Raw genomic sequence first — 21,966 nt, forward strand, 5'->3', positions numbered from 1 at the left:
GAGAGAGAGAGAGAGAGAGAGAGAGAGAGAGAGAGAGAGAGAGTCTCACTCAGAGGACAACCTGGAGGAGTTAGGCCTCTCCTACCTTCTGAGGCCTGGCAACTGAATGCAGGTTGCCAGGTTTAGTAGTGGTTTTACTTGCTGAGCCATCTGCTGGTCAGGGAAAGATGATTTAACAATGGTAGCTTACTGTGAAACTGAAATTTGGTTTAGAAAATTATTTATGAAAATCCTGGGGGCTGGAGAGATGGCACAACAGTTAAGAACACTGGTTCCTCTTCCAGAGGACCCAGGCTCAGTTCCTAGAACCCATATAGTGGCTCACTGCTGTTCCAGAGGGTTTAATAGCCTATTTTGGCCTCTATGGACACTGTACACATGAAGTATACACACGGACATAAAGACAAAACACACGTAAAATAGAAAAATATCTTAAGAGAGTGAGAATGGAGAGGAGGGGGGGGAGAGAAAGAGACAGAGAGAGAGAGAGAGAGAGAGAGAGAGAGAGAGAGAGAGAGAGAGAGATAGATGAATATGAGTGTAAATCTATGCTGGGAAGTTTAGGATCTGTTTTTGTGTAGTATATAGAAAGGGGGGTGAAAGTAGTGTTCTGCTTTTCCCAAGATGCTCTTGTTCTTGGCTTCTGGTGGGTACTGATAAAGCCTTAAAGGAGCCATGATCTGTTATTCTGGGTGTCTTACTGTATCATTTCTCTCAGGTGAGAGAACAGAGTTCTGTTTTTTATACCATGGGCACCAGCAATGTCTGTGCCTCTGTATCCTCATGAACCAGTTAAGCCAACAAATATGCCCAGTGAGGCTGCCTGGTCAATTCCAGATGGATTACTCTTACTGATAACTGTGGGGCATTTGCCTACTTCAGCTATAAATGCTTAATATTGGAGGTAGATTATTTTTCAATACGCTCTCTGTCACTTTAAAAACAAATAATGTAAGTTACTCTTTTTTGTTTTAGTCGATGAATAAGTGGTTTGTAAATTAGACTTGATTGTACGGTAAATAACAGGTGAATAACTTTATTAACCACCAAGCCGTTTGTAGGATTATATATATTAAAAGGAAGGAAAATGTTGGTCGGTGATAAACTTGCCCTTATCTTATTTTAGCAGAAAAAAACTACTGGATGATATCCATATAAGTGAACATTTTATCAAACCCAAGGAGGAAAGTGGGAAGCTGCTGTCTCATGATGAAGTAGCGAGGGTGTACCTTGGTGTAGCCTCCCATCTTTCATGGATAGGTTTTCCTCCTTGCAGGTGCCAGGGACACCTGATACCAGCGTTTCATGTTTTACTTTCAGGATCAGTTCAGCGATATGAGAATCAGCATAAACCAGATGCCCGGGAACAAACATGTCTTTGGGTTTACAATAAAATGGGATGTTTCTGGGATCTTCGTAGCATCAGTTGAAAAAGGTAACTATAAACTGAATTATAGATTTAACTATATTGTGCTATCTTCTGTTCTGTGTATGTGGGAAATGAGAAGCAACTTGATTTGGGACGTAGTGAATACATGTAGGAAAGATGCATTTCAGTGGAGGCAAAAAGTGAAGTTTCCTCCCTGAGACAAATAGTTGGAATTACAAATTATACATTGTTTATTTTACCTTCTTAATTCATTTTAGTTTTGAAGAATCTCTATTTTTGTAAACTTAGAGAATTTTCTTTTTTAAAAAAAAAACCAAATTTCTAGAAATGTTAACACGTAATACTTACTTAAAAATTTAGTATAAATTTTCTGTGAATAATTGTGTTTTGTGGTAGATGTATAAAGCATATGATAGACCAACATGAGGGTTGTTTATGCTGTTGTTTGCAGTGGCTTGATCCAAATGTGTCCCACATGCTAGGTCCTCAGTCTGCGGTCACCTCCAGCGAAGAACGATGTTCTCTAAGCATTGTTAGTATTTTATCTGTCACTTTTTACATGTTCATGGTGCTTTGGGATTCTGCTGGCTGCTTACTTTTCCCCTAGTCAGGGTTATGCCAAGGCAAATCCAGAAACTGCACGGTATGCCCCCAACGTTGAAAATTACAGTGTTGTCTGTCCTAGTTGAGAGGAGGTCTCTCTTTACATGTTTTTATTATACACACTTTGTGCTGATTTGGCTCTTTTAAAATTTTAGGAATAATTGTAATCATGGTGCTTTAGTGGTAGTTTTATGTGGTATTCTTTTTTTCTTGTAGTCCCCACCCCCAGGGTTCTAATTGATGTCCAATTAAACTATAATATATTTCACATTTTTTAATTTAAAAATAATTACATTTCTTTTCTTTGTCCTTTGGAGAGTTAAATTATTTTTTATTGGCAGAACTTACAAATTCTCCTTTTCATGTAGACAAAGATAGAGACTATGAAATAAATAATGCCCTTGGTACTTCATGTGGTGCAGGGATTCAGATATTAGATATATCTGATATATATTAGATATAAAAATGTCAGTGTTGCTTCTCTACTGGAAATGAATAGAACTCGCCGAGATGGAAAAGTCATTCTCTTTAATTTAAAGCAACGGCAGAGAGCAGACTGTGTGGGTTTCTCTTTACTTAACTGTTCTCTTTCCGTTGTTTAGGTAGCCCAGCAGAATTTTCTCAGCTGCAGGTAGATGATGAAATTCTCGCCATCAATAACACCAAGTTTTCATATAAGGATACAAAAAAGTGGGAGGAAGTTATGGCAAATGCCCAAGAAACTGGAAACTTAGTGATGGACGTCCGGCGATACGGAAAGTCCGGTGAGTTCACTTCCCACCGTGCCTGGCTTTCTAAATAGGGAAACCCAACTTGGGCAGATGGTTCTAACAGTTGGCTTCATTAATCCTCTCCCCATCCCCAGTTTACATAGCTTTGTGCTTACAATTGTTTTGCCATCGTTGTTGGGACAAATCAGGGACAGTGCCTCGGAATATTCTTTCTGAAATGCTTCACTAGCCAATCTGCTGAATTGGACACCTTTTTGACAATTTCTGTAACTTATCTGGCTGAATGCACAAGTCAAAAGCAAGTGTATCTTTATCTGGGAGTCACACTTTATTCTTTCTAGTTCAGCATCTATGTGCATTTGTTACTTCATCTTCAGGATCCCAAAGCTGAGCATTAAAAATGGCACCGTGGGGTGGGCAGTGGTGGTGCACACCTTTAATCCTAACACTGGGGAGGTAGAAGCAGGTGGATATCTGAGTCTGAGGGCAGCCTGGTCTACAGAGTTGAGTTCCAGGACAGCCTGTCTCAAAAACCAAGAACAGCCAAAAAGAATGGCCATCCAATTCACTGTTCTCTGTAGTATTTAACTATACTGCTGTCCTCAAGCTCCCAGCAGAACATGTTCCTACGTATTCTCATAGCATTTTAAACTGCTTTTTACACCACTGTGTTTCTTTGTCATGGGTGATGGTTAGGTGGGAGGGGACATTGAGCCTCTTGAGACCTGCCAGTTTTTGCTGTTGGCATATAACATGTAGTCCCAATTTAAGAAAAGAATCAGCACATGTGCTAGTTTTCTTGTTACTAACTACCGTGATTTTTAACCTTTGGTCTCGGAAGGTGGTCTGCTGATTAAAGCCCTAAAGTCTCTGTGTCATTTACATGTGACTTGATTCATCTGTCTGTCTGACTGTACATCTGTCTGTGTACATTTTATATCTGTGCATTCAGTAACTGTATTCTTTCCACTTTACCGTCTATATGTATTCATTACTTGATCTTCATGTGCCAATCAGACTGGGGCAAAGACCAACCTTCCCTGCCATGTATACGGCATAAAACCCTCAATCTTACCAGTGTGGCTACCAAAATTATAGGTTCACCTGAAACAAAGTGGATCGATACAACTTCAGGAATTTACAACACAGACAAGTCTTCAAGTCTATCAGTAACAACTGATTTCTCTGAAAGCCTTCAGAGTCCTGTAAGTAGAACAGATTAACACTAGAGGCTGTATGTGGGGAAGTAATGGTTTGTGAATTAGTTTTGATACTATATAAAATAGAGTTAGGGTATACTGAATATGTAGACTAAGTGTAGCTTTGAAAATACGTTTCTATTAGCAGCCTATCATTATTGAGTTATGAAATGGTAATGACATCACATAATGCTGTTCTGCCGGTGATTCTCACCAGTGCCCTCATCATGAGCCTTTCTCAGATCTGTGTGAACGAGGAAGAGTAAATGTGGAAGATTGCATGGTATAAATTATCTGTGTGCTCTCTAGTCTACTGCAAAGTGCACGCTATGGAGCCTCACAAAGCATCTTAAGTCTTACATGGTGAATCTAATGGGTTGGATTTCTTGTGTGATTGACACATCATCAGTTTCGTGAATTAATTCATTAATTTTGAGATGCATGCAATCTCAAAATGTTAAAAGTAGTATTTTTTCATACAGTTTTTGAAAAAAAAAGTTTCTGTTTCTAATCAGAATTTCTCATTTTCTGTTGCTAATTTAAACTTTGACCTGAATAAACTTTAATATAAGGAAGTATTAGTACAGTTTTGAAGGATTTAAATGTTAAAGAATCATAAATGGCTGTTTTATTATTCATAAATATAAACCAAATGAATGAATGACTATTTTATCTACCTTGACTCTTAGAATATTAATGACTGATTAAACTTATGGTCATCTTTGCCTACAGCTAGTCATTAATCCTTTTCCAAGTATTGGAGAGCAATGAAAAACATTAATATTTTACCACATATAAGCTATGAGGAATTAATCAATACCCTGAAAAGCTGATCTTGTTTAAGAATATTTTTCCCTAATGAGAAATGTATTATTTAATCCCTAAATCCAATCGGACAGAATGTTAATTAGTATTTTTTGAACCCTGTCCAGTATACTGAATCCAAAGAAATTAATGGAATTCATGAGGAAAGCAGCACCTTTGATTCAAAAGGTAAAGATCATTATTACATTGCTTCTGTTGGTTCTACATGGTAAGTTGTAAGCTCAAGATCTGCCATAAAAATTACTCTCTGTAAGTGAAGGAAAACTGGATGTACAGCAAGTTACAATCGAGATTAGTATGTAGATGCAATTGCAGCCATCTCAGAGGGAGTCAGTTCCAGCATGCAACACTTAGGGAGCCCCAAACAAGTTCATCAGCCTGTTCACTTGGAGTTCTGGGTATCTGGATACTTAAGCCAAATGAGAACAGGTTTTCCCAGGGCCAGCAGCTTCCTGGCTATGGAGTGTTGGCAGAAAGATCTTCCTTAAACACAACACGATGGGCCTGCCCTCCCCACCTCATTGTTCTAAGGATAAATGTGCAGGGAGCGGATCCTTGTCTGAAAAAGACGGCAGAGTGTCCAAAGGTGATGTTAGAGTTCTCACTCTGCTTTGACCATTCAGAAATAATTTAGCTACTGAATGCTGTTAGACACACCAGAAAGAACTTCCAGGTCCATATAGGCAGGAAAGAGGCCAGAAGAAGCTACGGGTCTTACACCATGAGGCTGGGCCTCTTGTAGTGGGGCTATGTTTGTTTTGATGATTTTAGACATACTCGGGCAGTTCGTAGATATGCTGATCAAAGCTGATGAAAGTTTATGGATCTGCCTTTTCTCAGTGAATATTATTTCTACCCTTCCTTTCTAATAATTAGAAGTTGGGACTGTTTTTTCCTTTATCTGCAGAGTTTTAAAATGAGAATTGCTTATGTCCCTTAATGATACTAAAATCTAGGGAATCCAAGTTCTTTTCTGCCAGTGGCCCGAATAACAGAGCCAATTGATGTGACACCTACATGGTGACCATGGAACTCTATGCTACTTGGGGTTGTTTGATTAAAAAAATCAACCATCAGGTGGTATGCCTACCTTTCCAGTTTGTCCCATAGTCTTGGGGACTCATCTGTGGGAGAAGTCAGATTATATTTTCTTTTTCTTTCTGTTTAACCTGAATTAAGAAGGAAATAATAACTTAAAGTAGCAGAAGTTCTTAAATTCCGTAAAATATTTTAATCAGACATACCTTAATTTTAACATTTATTTTCATTTGATTGTTCTTTATGTTGTGTTGCTTTTGTTGACTTCTTCTCTAGATGCTTTAAATTTTTCCTTTATCATGTTGTAAAAAATGCTGTGGTAGAGATAATTTTAGGTTGATTAACCTAAACAAAAACTGTTAGTTTCTATTTCTTGGAAGTCTTGTGCTTTAAGATAACTGTATGCCTCTCCTTGGTGTGAAAGTGCAATGCTACCTACTAAAAATCATTAACAGAAGTATTTGTTCCTTTTACTAATAGGAATGTAGTGTAGACTACTCAAATGTGTGTGTCAGCCTTGAAATAATCTTTTATCTTCAGTGGCTACCAATTTTGTTATTTAAAAAATAATAATGCTAAGGATTGGAAAGCTATAGCAAGCGTCATTTAATTTACCGGTGGTAAGAAATAAAAAAAAAATATGAATGACATGGTATTTATTTTCTTATTTTCCAACTAGCCTCAGAATCCATTTCTTTGAAAAATTTAAAAAGGCGATCACAATTTTTTGAACAAGGTAAACTGCCAAGCTAAACTATTCCTGAGCTCTCATGATATCATCTCACACTCCAGCCTTCTGTAGTCTGTGCTTCCAGACACCAATCTCCTTCCATCTTGCTTTTCTTGTGACCAAACAACATAACCCATTTTCCTTCTTTCCCCAGGATCGCCAGGCTTTTCTTACAGCTCATGGGTCTACCTCTGTGGTAATGGGCTTTGCGTGTCCTTTGTCTAGTTTTCCAGGTCTCTCTCCTCTCTCTCTCTCTCTCTTTTAACTTTGTGAAAAAACAAAGCAAAACAACCCAAGCACTGAGCTGCTGTTACACACGTGTTGTTCCGCTGGGTAACAGTAAGACCGTGAGGCATTTCATTTTCAGCTTCCTGCTTCCTGTCACTTGCACAGCGTTTTTCGTTAGATTACACCAACATATGTTTGGTAGACTTCCCAAAACAAACAAGACCAAAACAAACAAACCTGGTTTGGGTTATGGGAAACAACATTGTTTTTGAAGAACAAAATTGCTTGTTGCTTTTGGAATGATAGTGTTAGAGGACTGATAATTATGACTCTGCTGATGTCAAAGGAAATTTAAATGAAAGGAGCGTTGAGAAATCATCTATGTTGGTGTAGCTGCACCGGCGGTCTCATGAGGTGTGATGCATGCAGCTTTTCTTCATCCTCACATCTGTCTAACCCTCTGTCTCCTGAATGTGGTTCCAACTCTGTTTTGCTACAAAGAACTTAAAAGTAATATCTAACATTTTAGTTGCAACACCACAGGAGATTTCCTGTTGCTATCTGAAATGTTACCATTTCTTTAAAAGTTAATGAAACATTTCAAAAATTGCTTTATGATACCTACTGGGTTTGTGTCTGTTGTTGTTTATTACCTAATATTCTTCTTAAAGTAGATTAAGTTTCCTCTCAGACCATAAATAGAGTTTATCAGCTGTCCTTAGTGCTTTTGATTATAGTTTTTTTTCTAAACTTATTGTTTTCTGTGGCTATGCAGTTGAAGTGATAATACACGCCTAATTCAAGCTGGATAAAACAAAATAATTTCTTGTTTTTATTCTAGTTTTCTCTCACTTTTCTTCAATGAGCTATTTTAGGGATGAACATTTTCCTAAGTCTTAAGGCAACTTAAAAAAATAGTTATATAAGTGAATAATTTCTGTGACTGCCGAAATTTCAGAAATTTTCCTAAATGCTGTATAATAGTCTAATTTCTGGAATTTCACTTTTCTGTTATTGTACAATGCATTGACACATATTTATACAAGCTCCCTGATGAAAGAAGGAATAAGCTAGTGTAGTAGTCATAGACAGCTGGAATGCCAAGACTAGGCAGGAAAATGAAAAGTTTAAGGCCAGCCTGGAATAAATAGTGTCTAGAATAGTGATTAACAATAGCCAGGCAGGGAATTCCACATATAATCCCAGCGTGTGGAAGATGAAGGCAGAAGTACTCAAAGTTCACAGTCAGTGTTTGCTACATCAGTGAGCTTGAGGTCTGCCTGGGTTTCATTTCTCAGAAAGCAACAATGGAATATAATAATACAGTGCCCGCTAGCTTACACATCAAGCTTGAATACTTGTATTCCTAATAATAGAAGCCATAAAGCTGTCCTGAAGTTGTTTTTCGCCATCATATCAATTAGAAAGCTGCTCATAAATGAGAAAACACGGAAAATGAGAATGATTCCTGTCATACTTTTGGTGACTATTTGCAATAATTGGGTTAGTGTTCTTCCTCCTGTTGAGCCAAACTCCCAGACTTTGTTCAGTTTAGTGTCACTGAAGCCTTTTCTGGAAGACTCGTGGAGTCAGTGCTGTTTCTAGAGTCTGAGGCACCAGCAGTTTCCTTTTAATTTTGAATTTGGATGACGAGTACAGAAGGGAGTGAAGGGAAAGGTGGCTACATTACACAGAAGGCTGGTGTCACTCCGTATGCTGGCAGGGACAGCTAGTGATCTAATGCCATGAAAAGAATTACTTCATAGAAATAGAAACTCACGTTGTGCTTTTCTTCCTTCCTTGCCCGGGTGCTGCAATGCAGGAAGCTCTGATTCTGCGGCTCCTGATGTGAGTATTAGACTTTTGCAGTTGGTAATATGTAAGGGAAGTTGGGTGGGACTGGGTTACTACACAGTAGTATTTCTTGCATTGTGTTAAGACGCGGCAATGTTGATCAGATTGTCACGTTCTAAGCTGGGAAGACTGACGTTGACGACGTCTGCGCCATTGTGGTTTAAGCCAGCGTGAGATGGATGTTTGCTGAGTGTGGACGTGTTTTAGTAGATGACTTAGTGATGTTACGTTGTTCTGTGTTCGCTTTCTCTTGTGCCACAAACTGGTTAGCTTCCGGTTCCAACTCTCAGTGCCCCGAGTCGCTGGGCTTGGGATCAAGAGGAAGAGAGAAGGCGGCAGGAGCGGTGGCAGAAAGAGCAAGATCGCCTACTGCAGGTAGCGCCACACAGCCCGCGGGCATCCGAGGCTCCGCTTTCACTGTGCCCCTCTGGCTGCTCTTCTGGTTGCTCTTCTGGCTGGTGCCACCGAGTCTTGAGAAGCAAGCTTGACAAAAGCAGGGCCAAGCCATTGTCCACTAACAAACACTGTTGTGTATTGTGTGCATATTTTGCATTAACCCTTACTTTTCCACTTTGATGATTTAAAATCTATCAGGCATTAACCCTTACGGGTGTGAGCGGCCCAGACTGTGAACATTGTCCCTCTTAGCTGTAGATGAGATCTGATTTGCCATCCGTCAGCCTCCCCTATCCTAACTGGAGGTCTTGACGAGCTACCTCAGCAGTCAAGCTTGGGCATAGCTCATTCCATGTGCCTGCCATCTGTATTTTAGCTTAATGCAAGACTTGTTTTTTGTTTGTTTCTTTCTTTCTTCCAGGACTAAACTCTGATTGGTCATATGAGAGATTGACATAGAGGTTTAGAGACAGCGAAATTGTTAATGGAAAATACTCTGCTTCCCTTCAGAAGGCAGCCTTGATTAATCATTAGGCCATATTTCCTCCTAGGAAAAATACCAACGTGAGCAGGAGAAACTGAGGGAAGAGTGGCAGAGAGCTCAACAGGAGGCCGAGAGAGAGAATTCCAAGTACCTGGATGAGGTAGCACGAAGCATGCCTTGTTCCAGTCCTTCTCTGTACCTTGTTGGAGAACCCGGGGAAGAATGCCACACCCCATTTTCCTAGACACACTCTCACCTCTGTAGCTCTTTGGAAATACATTGAATTCTAGTCTATGTTAGAAATTTGCTTTTATATTTTAACTTTTCTCCTACTTTTTTTTGTTTGTTTGTTTTTTTGTTTTTCGAGACAGAGTTTCTCTGTGTAGTTCTGGCTGTCCTGGAACTCACTCGGTAGACCAGGCTGGCCTCGAACTCAGAAATCCACCTGCCTCTGCCTCCGAAGTGCTGGGATTAAAGGCGTGTGCCACCACTACCTGGCTCTCCTACTTTTTCTAATGTAGCATTCCTTAGAATTTTGGTGTGGTCTTTCTGCTCCAACTTAGACCTCAGTTAGTCACGTGACACTTTTTTTGTTTTAAGTGCTGTAGCTATCTTTTTGGCTGTTTGTCATTAATCTCGTTTACAGCTTAATCTGTGTGACATGTTTTCTTTCTTTTACTGGCTGCCTAGGAGCTGATGGTCCTAAATTCCAACAGCATTTCTCTGACCTCCCGGGAGCCCGTGGCTGCCACCTGGGAACCCACCTGGAGTGAAGGGTCCAAGTCCTTGGACAGGGAAGGCACCCGGGCAGGAGAGGAGGACAGGGGACAGCTAGAAGACCATGCTGTGTTTGAGGACCAAAGTCAGAAGCTGCAGGAACAGCTCATGCTTGAGCAGGAGAAGAAACGGAAGGAGCAAGAGGCTCAGGAAGAGGCGCTCCGGAAGCAGCGGGAGGCCGAGGCCCAAGCCCAGGCAGAGGCAGAAGCCAAGGCTCGGGCAGAAGCCCAAGCCCAGGCAGAGGCAGAAGCCAAGGCTCGGGCAGAAGCCCAGGCCCAGGCTCAGGCTGAAGCTGAGGCTCAAAGACGAGCTGAAGCACAGAAGCTCCAGGCAGAGAGGGAACGAGAAACTTCGGTCAAAATATACCAGTACCGGAGGTTTGTTCCCATAGCTGAAAGAGTTGTCCCTAAACCAAGGAGTTTCAGTAGCTGTGGCTTTGTTTTGTCTACCCTGTATGTCTTCCCTCCTCTGCCATCTTTGCTTTGTACAAGTGAGTCAAACAGTTCAACGGAGCCTTTGAACCACAAACACCATTGTGTCCCTTCAATTCCTTCTCTTCTTGCAAGACTTCCTGACATCAAAACTCCCTGCCAAAGCTGGAAAGCTCATGCGAGCTCTGTCTTGTTTATTTTATTTTTTTTAAGGCCTTACTTAACCTTTTGGCTCTTCCCTGGTTTACTGTCTCCCTTGTTTACTTGCTTTCTGTGAAAATTATAGCCCTCTGCTTTGGATTTCAGTACGTTCTGTTACCTCTGAAAACAACTTCCCTCACTATGTGTGGCCCACGTATTTGATGTAAACTCCCTGACATCACCAGATTAACCTTCCAGAATACCTGATTCTGTGTCTCCACCATTTCTTTCTCCACTTCACTAGCCTGGGTTATTTTCTTCTTGTCCGGCCTATCCCAAGAAGATGTTTTACAAAGCAGCAACTCTTGAAATACATTTCTGTAGCCCTAAATTATTACCAGAACATGTTGCTCTCACCCACCCCAGTGTATACTTACACAGTGAATGGGTGAGTGGACATGTAATTAACAAACACCTATAGGTCTGTTTTCTGTAGAAACTGATCAAAATGCATGTCTGGCTCTTAAGCCATAGACACTTTACCTGAAGAGACCAGAATACTATTTTGATATTCCTAAAGTCAGGGGATGTCTTAAATTTCAATATTTTAATTAAAAAAAAAACCTTACTTTTTAGGCCTATTGACTCCTATGATCTACCAAAGAGAGAAGACGACTCTTCAGGGTTGCTTGCAATCGACAGGTGTGTGGACTATTTCCTTTGACTTGGGTGGTCCTAGTTGGCTTCAGAGGAATGTTCCTCAGTTTACCTAGATCATTTGTAGAGCTACTATAGCCCTCTGTGGGCCACAAGGGAAACTAGAAGATTGTTCTTTGTATTAGTTTGTTTTTGCTGTGTAACAATACCTTTAAAATTTAGCTTGTGATTTTGTGGGTCAGCATTCTATGTTGAGCACATTCTTGAAGTTCTAGTTGTTGGGTCTTGGTTACAGATGTGCTGTTAGTTCCCAGGGAGCTAGCTCATCTCTGGGGAGTTGGTTGAAGTATCTGAGGAAATGAAAGTGACAGTCTTCAACATCCTATAAGCCAGTGAAATCCTAATACATGGTGGATGGGCAGAGAAGAAATAGAAATGAAGATAGTCTCCAAGACACCAGAGATATCAGTTATTGTTCAAACTACAGGCAAAGGCTGTTTCAAGCTAGAGTCATATGCAGGTGATGTATGTTTGTAATCTCAGAATTTAGGAGGCTGGGATAAAAGGATTGATGTGTTCAAGGCTAACCTGAACAACATAATAAGCTAAGGTTACCCTAGGCTACAAAGCAAAATCTTATCTCAAAACTCAAAAACAACAACAACAAAACAACCAACCAACTAACCAAAAAAAAAAAAAAAACAAAACAAAAAACAAAAACAAAAAAAACCCACAGAGAAAAAGCTGTATTACTCTCCTTCCTGTGGGAGCAGTCACTTTATAAGAAGAGTAGACACCAACAAAAAATTCTTCTTTTTTGGTCACTCAGAACAATGTTTTAAATTAAAAGTTTGAGATAGGGTCTCAGTAGATACCTCAGGCTTTCCTGGAGCTCACTATGTAACCCTGGCTAGCATTCTTCCTTCCTCAATTTTCCCAACTGTTGAGACTACAGATACGTAATTCTACCTTATCCAGGAGACCATTTGCTTTTAAGAGGTCATGAAGGGTGGCTCAAACTTACCAAAATAATGATTATGTTTCTAGTGCTTCCAATGAGAATTGTGACTTCTTTTTTAGACAGTATGTGGGAACCAGTGGTCAGGTTTAGACAAGAAAATAGAATTTCAGCTATTAGAAAAGGGGCATGTGTTTAATGTTTCCTAAAGCATTAAGCTTTAATATTTTCAAATAATTAAAAAGTTTGCAGCTTTGAAATCACTAAGGACTGTTGAGTAGCCTGTGTATAAATATCCAGTCTATAGGATCACTCACCTCTGTTTACTGAGCTGAAATGCTTCCTGTCAGATACTTGCTTTCTTTGTTAGTTATAAGGAAATAGGCATGTTTACTGGCAACCAGCATGGGCAGAACTGCTAGGAAGGAGAGACATGCAAGGATGTGGGGAAAGTGGAAAGGGATGCATGCCTTTAATTCCAGCACTCAGGAGGCAGACGCAGGAGGATCTCTGAGTTTGAGGTCAACTTGGATTACAAAGCCAGTTCCAGGTCTACACAGTGAAACCCTGTCTCAAACAAACAAGCTTGGAAACAGCAAACCAAACCCAAACCATCTTTCTTGAATGAAAATAAAAATATTTTTAATAAGACATATTCAATATATTCTGTTTTAGGAGTAAATCAAGATCTACTACCGAACTAAATGATCCCCTCATAGAGAAAAATGGTAAGTGGGATTTTTGTATTCAAACTTTAAACACACACACACACACACACGCACACGCACACGCACACAATTACTTATTTGTGTGGTCATGTACTAGTTTTGGTATTTTAAAGTGCAGGGCAGTTTAGATACATCAATATTAGATAGTTAACATGCTTTTTTGAGAATTTGTAATAAAATAACTATCTTCTGTTTATTTTGGCTTTCTTATTTTTTGATTTTTTAAAATTTATTTTATGTGCATTGTTGTTTTGCCTGCATGTATGTCTGTGCATGGACGTGGTGTCCACTTGATCTGGATTTACAGAGAGTTGTAAACTACCATGTGGGTGCTGGGAATTGAACCTAGATTCTCTGGAAGGGCAGCCAGTGCTCTTAACCACTGAGCCATCCCTCTAGCCCTTTATGGCTTTCTTTATAATGGAAAGAGTTCTGTACTGGGCATTTGAATAATTAAGGAAATGTATGGGGACTTTGCAAAGAAAAATGTTGACACAGCTTTGCATAATAGACTTTATCTTACATCTAAAGAATGAGGACAGAAAATAGTGTAGAAGACTATATATAAATTTGAAATTATACATGTAAATGGCAACAGGTCTGAAAATTCAAAGTGTTAGGGATTTTTTTTTTCATTTCACAAAAATCATTTGAGGCTTGGAGCATGATATAAAATATGGCTCGGGTTGACCTTACATGACTGGAATTACACACAAAGGAAAAAGCCCTAAGCAATAAGCATCATTTGCACAGGGTTTGCATAAGGGAACGCATAAGCAAATTATTGGTTAGGTTTTGTTCCTGAAGAAAGGTTCAGGTGGAGCTTGAGGCAGACAGACAAGCTTCTGGTTTAGCCAGTCACTGACCTACCTCTAAGGCAATGCAAGTCTCTAATGTTAGCTATTTCTGCTTTTAAAATGAAGAAGTAAGAATCTGTATTTCATGTGTTATCTTTAAATTCCTGAGGTGGAATTTTTATAAAAGAAGCATTTTGTATTCCCTGTTGGCCTGATGTCTGATGGCAGCTGGTTTGTATCTCTGATCAAAGCTCATGGAGTTAGTTGCCATTGGGCTAGGTGGTAGTATTCTTGCTAAATAAGTAGGCTCTTCAATGGTCTTGGCCCTATTTAACTTGCCAGCATTTTGGAACAACGTTCACTTTAGGAATCAGATCTCTAAATTATCATTCCCTCTCTTAGGTTCAATATCTCTGTTAGTCAGCAGACACTTATGATGTGAGCCTCTGGTCTTTTCCTATTTTCATTTCCCAGTTCTTCGCCCTTGAACTCGGCCCTAGCCATTGCTAAAATTACAGATTAAGTACACTTGTCCTGTGTACTTTTAGCCTGTGGTGTTTATACTCTGCTGTGAGTGAGCCCTGGTTGACAGTGCAGCGCCTGCGACTGTCTGAAACAGCTGCTCATTCTTCTGGTTTTGTATCTCACCTGAACAGTAGTTAGTATGTATCTTCTTTCCTTTACTAGCCCCAAGTTTTTGAATTAGCAAATGTTAGAAATTGTTACATACTTGATGAGATGACTTGGTTATGCTATTAACCAAATGAAAACTGTTTTATTTAAATGAAAAAGGTTCAATTTGAGTATGAATACATTGATGCTGTTAATATAATATGTGTGGGTGTGTATAATTTTTTTGTGTGGTCCTGTTCATTGCTTACTTGGAAGAAGTATCCAGATAAGCTGAATATTCTGAAAGTGTAATATAACAGTGATTTAGAGATGAAAGAGCATCCTTAGTTAAAACTTTCTTATCCAGACTAAAGGAAGGATGATACTTCCAGGCTGTATATGTTTTACATAAGTAAGAAATTAGTCAACAAACCCTGGGGATGAAAGCTGACATAATTATCACTAATAAACTTAGTAGTTATATTAAAGTTGTGTAAATTTCTTAGAGCACAAACAAATTTGATAATATTGTGGATGTTTTTTATCCTCTGAGGGCTATGTCAGTGACTGAAAAATCCCACAGTACGGTCATGACTTATTCTGTGATTCACACCATGAATGCTTATCCTCATGCCAACTAGAGATGTGTGTGTTTGTTTTGGTTCTCGCCACGCTTGGGGACAGGGCAGAGAAAATACATAGAAAATTCCATTTCCCTACAGACTCTTCATAGTAATGAGTGTGCTTGATTGAAGTGAAGAGGAACTAGATGAACATTTTGCAACTGAGTGTTTCTGGGTTTTTTTGTTTGTTCTTTTTTCTTTTTCTTTTTTGCTGTTACAGGCAGCCTTGATGATTTTCTTGTGTGCACCCCAATGGGTGTACTGGAATTCCCACTGGTTGCTGTTTGTTCTCCTGTAAATGTCTCCCTGGAGATGGATAGTGTCAGCACATGTGAATAGTATATTGGGTTTGAAGTTGCACTGTCTTTGGAGACTGATCCGCTGTCATTTCTTGTGTACTTATACTGAAGCCTTTGGTATATTTTTTAATTTAGGAAGCAGCAAATATTCAGAGAGAATTGGGACCACTAGCTTTTCACAAAGAAGTTCCAAGAAGGATCAAGTCCCCTCAGAAGCAGAGTTGGAGAGACAGCAAATCCTTCAGGAAATGAGGAAGAGAACGTCTCTCCACAATGACAATAGCTGGATCCGACAGCGCAGTGCCAGCGTAAACAAGGATCCCATCTGCCTGCCTGGGATCATGAGGAGGTAAGAGACAGTTTCCCATCACTTTTTCTTCACTGTGAGGCGAAGGGCTCATTTGTAGTGCCCCCTCCCTTTTGAGGGGAGGGGGAGAGAGACAGAGACATAGAGACAGAGAGACAGAGAAAGAGGTGTCATTAGTGCTATTTTGTGAGTCACAGTGAGTTGTTGTATCTGAACCATCTCATTTAAACTGACAACCATGTTATTTTTTTTTAATTTTTTTATTGGGTGTTTTATTTACATTTCATATGTTGTCCCCTTACCCCATCCCCCACTCACCCAGGAACCGCCATCCCCTCACCCCTCCTCCTTCTTCTCTGTGGATGTAACTCCTATCTACCCCCCCACTCCCACCTCCCCACCCTCAAAATTCCCACCCCCTGGGGCGTCCAACCTTCATGAGGTCAAGGATCTCTTCTTCCACCTATGACCAGCAGGGCCCTCCACTCTTACGTATTCAGCTGAAGCCCTGGATCCCTCCCTAAGTGCTCCCAGGCTGGTGGTTTAGTCCCACAACCATGTTTTGAAGTAGGCACAGTTCTACTGTGAAGAACTGGTTGAAACTGGTTGAGGCAGAGAAGCCAGCTGGACAAGATCACATTATGAAGAGGTTGTAAATCTGAATGCTGTGTTTTGAAACGGGATTCAGATAATGAAGTAGGCATCTGACTCTTGCGTGCTAAACTTGAAGAGAATGAAACCTACTTACATTCATAATGAGATTAATGGATAGGTTGGAATCATGATAATTGGGTTTACAAAAATTGTGAAAACCTAATTTTGTAACCTTTTAGATGGTAACTATGTAGATATGACTTGAAGAGAGTGGATTTTAAGAGGTCTGTCCTGGCAAACAATACTGCAGTTACTCTGGGTTCTATCAGACTCATTTGTAACTCGTTTCAGATACAGAACTAATTGTTTCAATATACAAATAACTGACTTAAAACCCACAAGGCAATCCTAGTAACTTCCTCTGTTTGTAATTACACCTGTCTACCTCTGTGTCTGCAGCTAAACTACACAAGTCCTGTGAGTAGATAGTTCATTGAAAACAGAAACAAAATCAGTAAATATATAAAAATCAATGCCACTGGCAAATGACAGTATGTTCTTTTGCTTCTGAAGTTTGTACAACATTAAGACATTGATTTAACCTAGTACTGGCAATGCATAATAAAATAAGAATTCTCTTTTCCAACAATTTCAATCATTTTTTTCATGGTAAATTAAACCAAAGTATACATTTCCTTACTAGGGCTCTATCTTCTGGATTTTGTTAAATAAGCATACGAAGATAAAGACAAGGACATACACTATTGACAATGGTGAAAAAAAAAAAAAACTCAAACCAAACCAGAAAATTCAAACGATCCCAGCCACAAAATGCAGTATTATTCTTAAAGGTGTGCCTAGTTAAGTTAATAGCAGTATAGCAGTTAGAATACTGTTCAGATATTAAAAAGTGCATGCATGTTACACTGTGAGATCACCACCTCAAGGGGTAAGGAGTCCAGTACTCTTGTGCTTTAGGGATGGAATACATGTTGCATGTTTTTTCCTCATTTAAACAAGCACACTAAATTTAAAATATTAATAATTCCTCTCCCATTTGTGAGGGTTACCTGGTCTGTTCTCTGCCTGGTGTTAGCTTTGGCACTAGAGTAGCCATGGATCTGAAGTTGGCAAAAATTGTTTTTTTCTTTTAAATGAAAGAGATAGTAATGGTTTGGCAGGCCCTGAGCCCAGGTCTCCGTCATGAATTCATTGTTTCTGTAATGACTCTGAGCGTGTAACATGTCCATGAGCTCTGCATGTCTTAAAAATGGACTGCTCTTTTGGTGAGCCTTCCTGAAGAGATCCCTCATGGACCAAGAGCCAGAGCTCTTGGACTATAATGGCCTTCCCACACAGCTGCTGGAGCTACCTCGTGGTGTAGTACTAACATTCAGAGAGGAATCTTTCAGAAGACAATTCCAGACATGAAGATGCTTATCACTCTCCATGAATGCTATTCATGTTTGCTGATGTCCTACACTTTAAAGTAGCCACATGGTCGTCCCCAGAGTCAGTGGATGGGAACTAGACAGGAGAGCAGGTACAAAAATGCCTGGTTCTGTGGGAACCATTGGCTTACAGGCTATCACATGAGGAGACAAGAACATGATTCAAGATCTTATATATTAGGTGTTGAATACTGTTGTAAAAGAATAAAAACTATATTGTTTTCATTTTTGAGGAATGTTACATAGTACATCTCTATATAAGCCCATATTAATGTACATATACAAATTCGTATGTGTGTGTAATTATTTTCTTCCGTATCTCAGGAAAATCTGTAAGGACTCACAATTAAGGGTTGTTGCTTTGGAGGATTAGGGCAGATGTAGAAAGTAAGACAAGAAGGAACTCTTGCTCACTCTCAAAAGACCCTTACATATTTCTTAATCCATTCCCTGTGGAGTGTTATATTGTAATGTTACATTAGCTAAAACAAAACAAAACAAACCCAAAACAACTATTGTTTAAGCTTTTGGCAGGAAGAAAGATTTAAACACATCAGGAAAATCAACATCTAGAAAGCCATGCACACACAGTTCAGAGCTAGCCTTTGTAGAAGAGCTAAATCCTGTACTCAGGGTGTCTTCTGTTTCCTGTAATGTAGACACTGAACAGTTGCTGGCTGACACACAGGACTTGGGTTGGCAAATGGGAGTGTCAAGGAGGCAGGACTGGGTTGCTCTGGGGTCAGGGGACTGTGGTTTGAAGCCAAGGCCTCATCCACACACTCCTGGTTTGGTCTATGTAACTTCTTTGAGATTAAAAACATCCTTGTATAGTGTTGTGAAGATTAAGTTAAATACTTCCCTGAAGATGTCCGGCTTAATACTTATGTGCTTAAAATGTATTTTCTGGTTGAATTTTAAAAGACTGAGGTTTATGTTTAAACTGTTGTTTAAGGGATGAGTGACTGCTAGTATTAGCTTTTATTTAAGAAGAAGGTTTTTTTTTCCCACTTTGATACTTGGTCTTTTGTCTAAGGACCGCTCCAAAGAAGGTTATTGAAATATGAAATGTTACAGTACCTCTGGTGCGGAACAATTTTGTTAAAAGTATATGTAACTGAAACCAGATTAGTCGCAATCTAGAAAATACATAAAGGGGGGGGGTGTCTTACATTGACCCCAGTGATGCATCTGTTAGTCGATCTCCAGCGGTGTGACGTGACTCATGTTACTGTGTGACCCCCTCTTGTGTTTCAGAGGGGAGTCTCTGGACAATCTAGATTCCCAGCGGCCCAGTTCTTGGAGGCAGTCACCTTGGCACAACCAGCCTGCCGGAGTCTACGCCTCTTCCTCTGTCCAGGACTTCAGTCGCCCCCCACCGCAGCTGTTGTCTACGTCAAACCGTGCCTACATGAGGAACCCATCCTCTGCCGTGCCGACTCCAGCTGGCTCTGTGAAGACCTCCCCAGGGTCTCCCTCTTCACGCAGCCAGTCGCCTTCGATGTCACAGTCAGGCTCTCAACTACGGAACAGGTAAGGCACCTTTTGTGGTCCCCTTGCCTTAGTTTTAAGGATGTTCCCTCAATAAAACGCTCCCCACATCATCCAGTAAAGAAGGAAAACAAGTCCTTTCGAGTGCATGGAATTCGATGTTCTTGTATCAAAGCCGTTGAGAAGGCTTCCTCCTGCCTCTGTCTGCTGCCTGCCCAGTGTTTACAGATGTCTGGTAAAGGCACTGGAGACCTTCGACGTGTCTGCACGTTGCCAGGCTCTCTGTTGCCCGTGCGTTTGGTCAGTGTCTCAGCTGGCAGATTTCTCTGGATAGATCACCATGTGGCATCACCAAACAATACAGTGGCTTGCGAATGTTTGTCATATTTATGAGAGAGAGCAGTATTATGAAGCGTTGGACTTTTAATGGCATTCGAACAGAAACTCACTAGAACGGAATGTGAAAGAAAAGCATGATGAAAAGGCCGTGTAGCCTGGGCGGTTTCAGCAAACTAGATTTGATCTTGTGTTTGGAGTCCTGGATTGCCTTGACTGTTACCTGATCGGCTAGTATTCTGCACAGACCTCATCACTTGGCCCCTGTAGTTCATGTGGTATAGGGAGGTGAGAAGTTAGGTAGCATCTTGCATGGCCACTTGCCTCTGGGCTCTGGGGCGAAGCCCTGATGTCCGCGTGGGTCGTGTTTTCAGATCTGCATGGTCCTCTGTGGTCATCCCAGAGGAGTCTAGTTTCCATCACAAATGTAATGACTAGAGGTAGGAAGCCATTTGTATGTGGATACTTTTAAGCTGTTAAGTAATAGACTTAGATAAGAAAATATCTTATTATCAGTCCAAAATAATATTACAGTTACCAAGTTCCACAAAATATGTTAGGGAGCTGAATTACAAGAAAAGGAGCGAGGAGGACAGGAACCACCATTCAGGGACTCTCCCACCGGGGCCTCATATGTGAGAATAGGATAGGGGAGGGCTAGGGACAAATTGGTGGGATTTTCTGTCCAGGGAAGGTCTTTGTCTAGCAGATTGTTCTCTTCTTCTCCAACTCTCAATAGTTATGCACCCCCCAAAATCCTTAGTGAGACTGTGGTACTGTGCTCCTTCTGGAGGTGTGGGAAAGTATGGGTGAGGATGAGGGTGGTGTCCCTTTAGCACTAGGAAACCAGCCCCAGATGTGGAAATGGGAACCCCCATCCCTGGCTCATCTGCAGCTTTTGGGAAATGATGACATCATTCTCAAGAGAGGTGGAGTCAGGAAGGTGTTTAGATTTCTAACCAGAAAAATGAATGAGAAGGGCTAAAAAGTAATTTAGAGAAGGCAAGCCACAGAGAATCAGATGGTCCGGAGGGTTTAATGTCCTGAGTGGAATTTTGTGTATTGGCCAACTCAATTAGCCAGAGGATGTAACAGATGGGAGATCCTGGTGAGTCCATAGGTAAGCAAAGGAGAATGCCAGCTAAGTCTCAAATGGACCAATCGCAACCCTAGAGCCTCCATCCAGACCGTTTCAACATATAAGGCGTACTTTAGTTGGCTGCTGAAGGCTTCTTTCCTACAGATATCCAGATCCTTTCTTAAGTTACCGTCATAGCTGCCAATGTCAAGTGTGACTTTAAATGCAACCTTGCACAGCATACTTGAAAGCGTCCGTTCCGTTCTTGTTCCACATCTAGGTCAGTGAGTGGGAAGCGTGTGTGCTCCTACTGTAATAACATTCTGGGCAAAGGAGCTGCCATGATCATCGAAAGCCTGGGTCTTTGTTATCATTTACATTGTTTTAAGGTGAGCGTGAGTCAGAGACCTTGCCGCCGGCCTGCCATGCCACGCCACGCCACGCACGGCATGCCACGCTACGCTTTGCTTGGAGAGCGCATGGCTTCTGTGAGCCCCGGGGTTGTGGATGTGCCGCCACTAACAAGCTTGGTGTTGTTATTTGTTGGTCTGTGTTGCGCTGGCATTGCAAATTGATTGCTACTGCTTAGTTCTCAAGCCTGGAATCTTCTTATAAAGCCAGTCTGGAAGGCCTATGCTTTTTGTAGCTCTAATTTGCTAGGATTCTATAAATAAAATTTACAGTGCACAGAGTGTTCTCTAGCATGCTGCCATGGGTAGACTTAAAATTTAATTTACCAGTGTTATTAGCAACATGGAGACATGCAGTTATCAGTGTCTCAAACGATAGTTTTTAATAGTGTCTGGAAGGAAAACCACTGTAAATATTTTTACAATTGCACAGCCTGCCTATTCCTGATAATTTTTTTCTATATAGGAAAGGGTTCAGGCTGTAATTCTTTGTTTTACAGTGTCTGCCTATAAACACACATCAGGTTTAATTCTTGAACTTTCCTCGGGCCAGAAGAAAACCTCCCCATTTTTGACCCTGGAATTCCAAAGTTAGCAGCTTGCTTAAGCATATAAATTTGTGCTGTATCCATGCAGAGCAGAATGAGTCAAAACAGTGTTTGAACACACACAACACACAGGCACACGCACACGTGCATACACGCACATATACACACACACACACACCACACACACACACACACACACACACAGAGAGAGAGAGAGAGAGAGAGAGAGAGAGAGAGAGAGAGAGAGAGA

At 40.6% G+C, this 21,966-nt stretch overlaps 1 protein-coding gene across 4 annotated transcripts in view; it reads left to right on the forward strand.

The window, feature by feature from the left end:
* Positions 1-21,966, forward strand: part of Lmo7 (LIM domain 7) — a 130,197-nt gene that overhangs the window by 105,147 nt on the left and 3,084 nt on the right. For 2 of the 4 annotated variants that reach the window (XM_028771760.1, XM_028771786.1), the window contains 14 exons: positions 1,321-1,435; positions 2,596-2,757; positions 3,742-3,929; positions 4,856-4,916; positions 6,466-6,522; positions 8,567-8,592; positions 8,869-8,973; positions 9,546-9,638; positions 10,169-10,632; positions 11,464-11,529; positions 13,118-13,170; positions 15,637-15,850; positions 19,111-19,386; positions 21,039-21,147. In XM_028771760.1, coding sequence (XP_028627593.1) covers positions 1,321-1,435; positions 2,596-2,757; positions 3,742-3,929; positions 4,856-4,916; positions 6,466-6,522; positions 8,567-8,592; positions 8,869-8,973; positions 9,546-9,638; positions 10,169-10,632; positions 11,464-11,529; positions 13,118-13,170; positions 15,637-15,850; positions 19,111-19,386; positions 21,039-21,147 — 1,989 coding nt within the window. The remainder of the gene's footprint in view (positions 1-1,320; positions 1,436-2,595; positions 2,758-3,741; positions 3,930-4,855; positions 4,917-6,465; positions 6,523-8,566; positions 8,593-8,868; positions 8,974-9,545; positions 9,639-10,168; positions 10,633-11,463; positions 11,530-13,117; positions 13,171-15,636; positions 15,851-19,110; positions 19,387-21,038; positions 21,148-21,966) is intronic. The other 2 variants (XM_028771778.1, XM_028771770.1) reach the window with 1 other exon arrangement.

This window comes from Grammomys surdaster, unplaced genomic scaffold, assembly GCF_004785775.1.
Source record: "Grammomys surdaster isolate TR1022 unplaced genomic scaffold, NIH_TR_1.0 65, whole genome shotgun sequence".
Lineage (NCBI taxonomy): Eukaryota > Metazoa > Chordata > Mammalia > Rodentia > Muridae > Grammomys > Grammomys surdaster.